Here is a 9,199-nt window from a genome sequence, read left to right as displayed (position 1 = left end):
TGACAAGGTTTGAAAAGGATTTACCAGTAGATTGTCGACTTGATGCATGATGACTGCTTGTCTAGCTAAATTTTTGAAAGTATGATGTTGACATGATCACTCCAGACAAAGCTACGGTAGATATGTGATTTGATTTCAAAACAGGGAACACATTTTAGTTTTTTGCTAAACAGGTGGGGCTCAACATTCCCACTATTTTACCCCTGAATTTTATTTAACTAGGCAAGTCAGTTAAGAACAAATTCTTAGTTACAATGACGACCTACCTACAGGGTCGGTCCCTGTAGCAAATTAGGATTAAGTGCCTTGCTCACTGACAGGAATTTCACCTTTTCGGCTCGGGTTTTCAAAACAGCGACCTTTCGGTTACTGGCCCAACGCTCTAAGCGTTAGGCTATCTGCCGCCCAAATGAATGACGGGTCGCCACGGTATCTCTGCATTCAAATTGCCATCGATAAAATGCAATTGTGTTCGTTATCTGTAGTTTATGCCTGCCCATGCCATAACCCCACCGCCACCATGGGACACGCTGTTAACACTGCCATCTGCCCGGTACTTGAAATCGCCATTCATCTATGAACTGCACAATAATCCAGCGTGCCAGTGACCATTGAAGGTAGGTATTTGCCAGTTGAAGTTGGTTCTGCCCACTATGATTAATTTGCTCCCATTGGAAACGACAGGCTGTGATCTATCTTGGGTTATTTTTTATTATTGAAATGGTGTATAAACTGTGATGGAGTGGAGTTTAATATGCTACTTGACCAAACTAGCCATAAAATGATGAAGTCAGCCGAGGTCATCGAGTGTCGCTCTTGAAAATTCCACCCTCCACCCTTGGAAACATTCCGTTTGTTCTTGAGGGTCAGTTTGCTACAGGCACTGCGCATATTCTATGCTATTTCCACAGCAGTTAGGACGGTGGGGTGATTCGTAAGTCTTTCCGAAATAGAGGGCACATTATGTGGTTTACAAAACAAAGTTTATTTTCAATACACTGGAGTTGTTAAAAAGTAGACATTGTTTTGGACGAGTTTACTGTTTACTGGCAAGCAATCCGTACAAGCAGTATGGATCATAATAGATCGTATAAAAACATGGATTGTACTAAACACAACGCGAGAAAATAATATCGCGAGAGAACAGCATACATAACCTCTCCCCTGCTTGTTTATCAGCAGAATAAACAAGCCGTGAATACAGGCGGAGGTTATTCTCGAATTTGAAATTAGTTGTTATTTTGCTGAATTCTTTTACAATGGAAATTCTAGAGCTCTTGCCATCAAGCTTCGGATATGTCATATTTACATACTTTTATAGCTGGATCATGTTGAGTTATCTTGGTATTAAGGTTGGAGCTGCCAGAAAGAAATACGATGTGAAGGTAAGTACATGACGTTTCTGTCTGATGATGATGCGGAAATGAAATGACTGCGCTGCAATGCCAGATAAGTACATTTTAGCGCTGTAAACAGCCTTCTTCTGTTCTGATCCGACTTTATATAAACGAATTCCAATCCTGCTCAAATTGGGAGCTTCATTCAATATCAGTCGGTCACTTCTTGCCTTGGCTTGACCGTACTTGAGGTGCTATGTACTTGGGGCTAAAGCAAAACACATTGAAGTGAACTTGACCTGCCCTGTGTATAGTAGTCTGTTATGCAAACAACAATGTGTACATGAGAAATACAGATTTCCTGATGATGCAGACGTTGTATATGTTAATGTCTTCCCCTCTTCCATTATGTCAAGTATTTTGATCTGGTCTCCAAGAACTTGTCCCTAATGCACCACAACTCCATCCTAACGATGGCGACGCAGTAGACAGCTACTACTATTCCTATTGCTGGTACAGGAGCTCAGAGTATTACTATGCCACTTCTCACTGACTTTTTTTCTCCTCCACTGGGCAGTACCCTACCATGTACAGTGACAAGGAGCAGGTGTTCAACTGCATCCAGAGGGCCCACCAGAACACACTAGAGGTCTACCCACAGTGGCTTGTGTTCCAAACCATTGCAGCTCTTGTCTATCCAGTACGTATCTGCTTACACAAACCAGCATTACCAGGTTACATCACTTATACCGCCACACACATGGGTTGGATTTAATGTCAGCTTACATTTGAGTGGCTCTTTCACAACCACATTCAGAAACTAGTAGTCGCCCATTTTAAAATCCTCTAAATCCTGCATGCTACTACCTAATTACTGCATGCTACTACCTAGTTGAACAGCATTCTTTGTCAACTCACACACAGTGCACTATTGGCCTTATCCCTGTGTAAATACTGATAGATAAATGCTTCTAAAGAAAGGTTTATCACCAGTGTAATTTTCTGATAATAAGTAAACCAAGTGGGAGTGGCATACCATGTTCTCTGGATGATCATTGACAGCATGTGCTGCATTTATCTGTCCTCTTTACACAACCAACGACAGCACATACTAGTATAGGCCACACCTCACTGGTGTTGTGACAATGATTCAGTGTCTTCTCTATTTGACAGTTCACTGCCTGTTACACTGTCCGACATCCTCACTCTGTGTTTGACCCTTTTTCCTGTTACCCAATTACTCATCCCTCCACTTATAAGACTTCTGCAGCTGTGCTGGGAGCCATCTGGGTCACCAGCAAGTTCTCCTATGCCTGGGGTTACTACACCGGAGGTAAGACCATCTGTTGTAATGACATTGCACATCATGACATGAACACCTCTTATCTTTGTTTATTACTTTTGAGCCAGTTTCCATTCAATAATTCACAAACAGGGTCACAGGGCATGAGTGAAAAAGGTTAAACTCCCAATCCACTCCTTGTAGATTAGATATGCTTTTAGCAACTATTTAGTATTTCAACCATAACTGCATTTTATCATTATTGTATACCATTATGGAAATTAGTACTACAGCTGTATTTTATGAAAATGTCATGTGAAACGTGCTGAAATATCCCCACATTCTGCAAAATGGTAGCAGGTAATGATCGGAAGAATCACACGCGTATTCAGCATTTTCTAAATGGCTGTAAACTATAATAATTCTACCCCCCCCAGATCCAGCCAAGAGGATGAAGGGTGCCTATGGGTACATTGGTTATTTTGGAGTCATCATTCTTTCCATCGCAGTGGCTTTGCAGTTGCTTGGAGTCTTGTGAGCCAGCTGGTTCTGTCCCCTATTTGCCCTTTTTACTAAAGAAATATGTCTTGCAATTGCTTGTGCCTTTTCATTCAAACAGCCACTATGATATCATGTAGCTGAAAAATAGATTTTCAATTATGATAGTCTTTAATTGCTGTCGTCTTACCAGTGTGTAAACAATTATAGGCCTATGTGTTGCTGCAACACAATTGAGTTTTTGTTAGTTGATACTGTGAGGACCATTGATTTTTTTTAATATGATTATCAGGCATTTGTAACCTTTCATGCCTATGTACTGGCAACGCTATGTTAATAAAGATGAATGTAAACATTGTCAGAAGTTCTCATATTCAACCATGTTATAAATTCCTATGTGCTAGACTTGATATATAATTTTCCAAAGGGTAGAGAAATATAGAAGGCAAATAATGACACTTGTGGTCTCTCGTGACTGTTTCATGTAAATTGGTGGAATTGCACATCAAACTAGGTCATGAAACAATCTACCAACCAATGGTCCCCCACACCCCTTAATATGCCAGTGAGATGCAGACAGTAGCTTAAACTGTTGTGGCCCGCTGGCCCATAGTGATTCTCTGTGATTGCTGACTTCACACAGCTCTATGAATACTCTTTTCAAAATGTTTTTATAAAATAGTGCAATTGAAACATTTGAGTAAGGTATTTCATCAACTGAATTGATATTGAACAGTATATGTCAGTTAGCAGGCCCAGTCCTGGTTGTAGCCTACAGTGTCTGTCTGCAATGGAATTTTATGAATGCCCATCCATGTGAGTCCCTGTGCTTATGGATAACTTCTATTTAATTTCATCTCGGCAAGGTCGAATGAGGAAATGTTATAATTTTTCTAGTTGAAAATTGGATCTCAACTAATTTTCTTGTTTATGATTTCCGACTTGGGTATAGAGTAACAGAAAACAAATAACAAAATTAATCACATTTTTTATGGAAATGTTTACCTGGAAGTACACGCCCCCAAATATAATTTTCACAACACATAGCCGGTTGAACTGCAGTACTGTCAGCAGCACAGAGAAAGGATTAGACATTTGTGTGACAGGAAGATAAAAATAGTAATGTTAGCTAAAATGCTTAACTTATCATGAAGTTAGCGTGCTAATAGAACTAACTCGGCGAAGGGCAAAAAGTATGAATGACCTGACTTTGCAGAGGCCGTATCACCCTAAATGCTCCACGGCCAATGCAGATGTCAGATTGGCCATGCAGTGCCATTTAAATTAGTCCCTCTACTAGTAGTAGTTAGCTAGTGGATATAAATGAGCATGAAAGGCGCTGCATGGTCAATCCAATGTCTGCAGTGGCATTACAGCATTTCTGTGATGCGGCCTCCGCAGAAGTCAGAGCAACCATACTTTTTGGCTTCATGGAGCAGAGCGGTTGTGAAGGAAGTTGTCAAGGAAGTGAGTTTGTGATTATAAAGGACCTCCCTCCCCCGCCTACAGTGAACCAATCATGTCAATGCGGAGCAATACAGAGTTCTCTGCAATGATATACAATTTGATAGGGGCATGGCGTTGCGGCTTGATTTGGACTCTGCATGCCTCCGGAGGCTCCGCAAGTGCGTCACACCCTCCATATGAAGCCTCTGACCATATTTTTGGATCAAGCATACATTGGCTTTAAATGGGCTTTTCCTGCTTAACTGGTGGGCCGGTGTGGTGAGATTACTTGATCCGTTGATATATGACAACACAAGCGCTTATTTCAAAGAGCGCTCCATAAGCCACTCCCCAGTGGGCATATATTGGCATGTCAGTGGTGGAAAAAGTACCCAATTGTCATACTTGAGTAAAAGGAAAGATACCTTAAGAGAAAATGACTGAAGTGAAAGTCACCCAGTAAAATACTACTTGAGTAAAAATCTGAAAGTATTTGATTTTAAATATACTTATAAGTATCAAAAGTAAATGTAATTTCAAACATATACTTAAGTATCAAAATTTAAACTATACATAATTTCAAATTCCTTATATTAGGCAAGCCAGACATTATTATTTATTTTTTTTAATTTACGGATAGTCAGAGGCGCACTCCAACTCTGACATGAGGCAGTAGGGATGAGCAGGGATATTCTCTTGATAAGCGGGTGAATTGGACCATTTTCCTGTACTGCTAAGGAATCAAAATGTAACAAGTACGTTGGGGTTCAGGGAAAATAAAAAGTACATTATTTTCTTTAGGAATGTAGTGAAGTAAAAGTTATAAAAAATATAAATAGTAAAGTAAAAATACCCCAAAAAACAAGTAGTACTTTAAAGAAATCTTACTTAAGTACTTTACACCACTGTCTGCCGTCGTTCTGTGTAGCCTTGTTATGCTAATGTTTTGAGACCAGTGTATTGCAGTTAATTTTGTCTTTGACTTAATAACTAAAATCATTTTGAGTAGTAAACAGGCAAACCACGAGTCACAGACAGCTCGCAATGTGGCAGGGTCTACAGACAATCACGGACTACAAAGGGAAAACCAGCCACGTCACGGACACCGACGTCTTGCTTCCGGACAAGCTAAACACCTTCTTCGCCCGCTTTGAGGATAACACAGTGCCATTGACGCGGCCCTCTACCAAGGACTGTGGGCTCTCCTTCTCCGTGGGGAGGAAGGGAGGAAATCAAACTTCACACGTATTATTCCTGGCATGAATTTACACTTCATCCTTAATTAGAACATTACCATCATAACATACACACTTCAACCTTTATGAACTACACCCTATGACATGAAAATTTAGCTAACACCCTCCAAAGGTGTGTTGCTACAATACTGTCCCCGTTACAACAGTTATTAGCTACGTAGTTCCGCTTGTTTTATCATTTCCCCCGCATAGCGAACACGTAAACAATTCAAACAAAAAAACGACATAGACTTACAGGTTACTTGTCAGTTACATATAGTTTTGGCAAGTCGGTTAGGACATCTACTTTGTGCATGACACAAATTTCCAACAATTGTTTACAGACAGATTATTTCACTTATAATTCACTGTATCACAATTCCAGTGGGTCTGAAGTTAACACAAAATTGACTGTGCCTTTAAACAGCTTGGAAAATTCCAGAAAATGATGTCATGGCTTTAGAAGCTTCTGATAGGCTAGCTGACATCATTTGAGTCAATTGGAGGTGTACCTGTGGATGTATTTCAAGGCCTACCTTCAAACTCAGTGCCTCTTTGCTTGACATCATGGGAAACCTAAAGAAATCAGCCAAAACCTCAGAAAAACATTTTTGACCTCCACAAGTCTGGTTCATCCTTGGGAGCAATTTCCAAATGCCTGAAGGTACCACGCTCATCTGTACAAACAGTAGTAAGCAAGTATAAACACCATGGGACCACGCAGCTGTCATATCACTCAAGTAGGAGATGTGTTGTGTCTCCTAGAGATGAACGTACTTTTGTGCGAAAAGTGCAAATCAATCCCAGAACAACAGCAAAGGACCTTGTGAAGATGCTGGAGGAAACAGGTACAAAAGTATCTATATCCACAGTAAAACGAGTCCTATATAGACATAACCTGAAAGGCCGCTCAGCAAGGAAGAAGCCACTGCTTCAAAACCGCCATAAAAAACAGACTACGGTTTGCAACTGCACATGGGGACAAATATCACACTTTTTGGAGAAATGTCCTCTGGTCTGATGAAACAAAAATAGAACTGTTTGGCCATAATGACCATCGTTATGTTTGGAGGAAAAAGGGGGAGGCTTGCAAGCCGAAGAACACCATCCCAACCGTGAAGCACGGGGGTGGCAGCATCATGTTGTGGGGGTGCTTTGCTGCAGGAGGTACTGGTGCACTTCACAAAATAGATGGCATCATGAGGATGGAAAATTATGTGGATATATTGAAGCAACATCTCAAGATATCAGTATGGAAGTTAAAGCTTGGTCGCAAATTGTTCTTCAAAATGGACAATAACCCCAAGCATACTTCCAAAGTTGTGGCAAAATGGCCTAAGGACAACAAAGTCACGGTATTGGAGTGGCCATCACAAAGCCCTGACCTCAATCCTATAGAAAATGTGTAGGTAGAATTGAAAAAGCACGTGCGAGCAAGGAGGCCTACAAACCTGACTCAGTTACACCAGCTCTGTCAGGAGGAATGGGCCAAAATTCACCCAACTTATTGTGGGAAGCTTGTGGAAGGCTACTCAAAACATTTGACCCAGGTTAAACAATTTAATAGCAATGCAACCAAATACTAATTGAGTGTATGTAAACTTCTGACCCACTGGGAATGTGATGAAAGAAATAAAAGCTGAAATAAATAATACTCTCTACTATTACGCTGACATTTCACATTCTTAAAATAAAGTGGTGATCCTAACTGACCTAAGACGGAATTTTTACTATGACTAAATGTCAGGAATTGTGAAAAACTGAGTTTAAATGTATTTGGCTAAGGTGTATGTAAACGTCTGACTTCAACAGTAGCTCAGCATTCAACACCATAGTATCCTCCAAGCTCATCATTAAGCTCAGGGGCCCTGGGTCTGAACCCCTCCCTGTGCAACTGGGCCCTGGACTTCCTGACGGGCCTCCCCCAGGTGGTGAAAGTAGGAATCAACACCTCCACTTCGCTGATCTTCAACACATGGGCCCCGTAAGGGTGCGTGATCAGCCCCCTACTGTACTCCCTGTTCACCCATGACTGCCTGGCCACGCACGCCTCCCACTCAATCATTAAGTTTGCAGACGACACAACAGTAGTAGGCCTGATTACCAACAATGAAGAGACAGTCTACAGAGAGGAGGTGAGGACCCTGTGAGAGTTGTGCCAGGAAAATAACCTCTCACTCAACATCAACAAAACAAAGGAGCTGATCGTGTACTACAGGCAACAGCAGAGAGAGCACGCTCCTATCCACATAGACAGGACCGCAGTGGAGATGGTTCTTCGGCGTACATATCACTGATGATCTGAAATGGTCTACCCACACAGACAGTGTGGTGAAGAAGGCGTATCAGAGTCTCATCAACCTCAGGATGCTGAATAAATATGTCTTGGCCCCTAAAACCCTCACAACCCTTTAGAGATGCACAATTGAGAGCATCCTATCGGGCTGTATCACTACTTGGTCCGGCAACTGCACCGCCCACAATCGTAGGGCTCTCCAGAGAGAGGGGGGGGGTGTTAGTCTGCCCAATGAATCATTGGGGGCAAACTACCTGCCCTCCAGGACTCCTACAGCACCCGATGTCACAGGAAGGCCAAGAAGATCCACTCGGTTACTCAACCCTGCACCTTAGAGGCTCCTGCCCTGTATACATCGACTTGGAATCACTGGCCACTTTAATAATGTTTACATACTGCTTTACTAATCTCATATGTATATACTTTATTTTATTCTACTGTATTTTAGTCAATGGAACACATTCCATCTGTTGATGAAGCCACCTGAAATAAATGACTGCATACCAATTGTCAATCTCTCCCCTCATGGATATCCAAGCATTGGATATGTGTAAGCATTGGCTACTTTACACCATTGTTAAATCGCTGAGATGAGAAGAAATGTGTAAGTCCACACTTTCGGAGAAGGACAATGGATATGCAGCCAATGTTCATGGTCACATTACTTTGAGCTCCACACTGTTTGCCACACTCAGGCAGAAAACGGAATGTTCTATTCTCAGGCAGACCATCCTTTCAAAGAAAACACAATTTAATTATATCTATATTTGTAATTTTAATGTATTCCAAACACAGGTGGTAACCAGATTATCCCAATAATTTAGGGTAGTAAACGATGCCCCCCTCTGGTATTTTCTATTGCGAAAAAAATATACTTTACTTATTAATTCAAAGAGGAAATTAACTGCAGTACTACAAAGAACGACGCCGGACACAGTAAAATGAGAGGTGTGTCCCAGTGCAACATAATAGCTCTGCCTACTGGGGCGTGCGCTTTTTGAAGTAAGCGCTCGTATTGTATTATTTCAACGAATCGAGTTGCCCTACCGGTGAGTACTGTACACCGCGGTACAGTGCAGAGCAGATCTACAAAAATGCGCAACTG

General features: G+C 41.4%; 1 protein-coding gene across 1 annotated transcript; it reads left to right on the top strand.

Moving 5' to 3' along the window:
* Positions 1-1,158: 1,158 nt before the first annotated feature.
* mgst3b (microsomal glutathione S-transferase 3b) lies at positions 1,159-3,475 on the top strand. The gene is made up of 4 exons (XM_029688296.2): positions 1,159-1,385; positions 1,915-2,037; positions 2,598-2,670; positions 3,057-3,475. Exons 1-4 carry the CDS (start codon positions 1,260-1,262, stop codon positions 3,155-3,157), a joined length of 423 nt encoding a protein of 140 aa, XP_029544156.1. The 5' UTR covers positions 1,159-1,259; the 3' UTR covers positions 3,158-3,475.
* The last annotated feature ends 5,724 nt before the right edge of the window (positions 3,476-9,199 follow it).

Source organism: Oncorhynchus nerka, linkage group LG18 (genome assembly GCF_034236695.1).
Source record: "Oncorhynchus nerka isolate Pitt River linkage group LG18, Oner_Uvic_2.0, whole genome shotgun sequence".
NCBI classification, from domain to species: domain Eukaryota; kingdom Metazoa; phylum Chordata; class Actinopteri; order Salmoniformes; family Salmonidae; genus Oncorhynchus; species Oncorhynchus nerka.
This window is presented reverse-complemented; position numbering and strand designations above follow the sequence as displayed.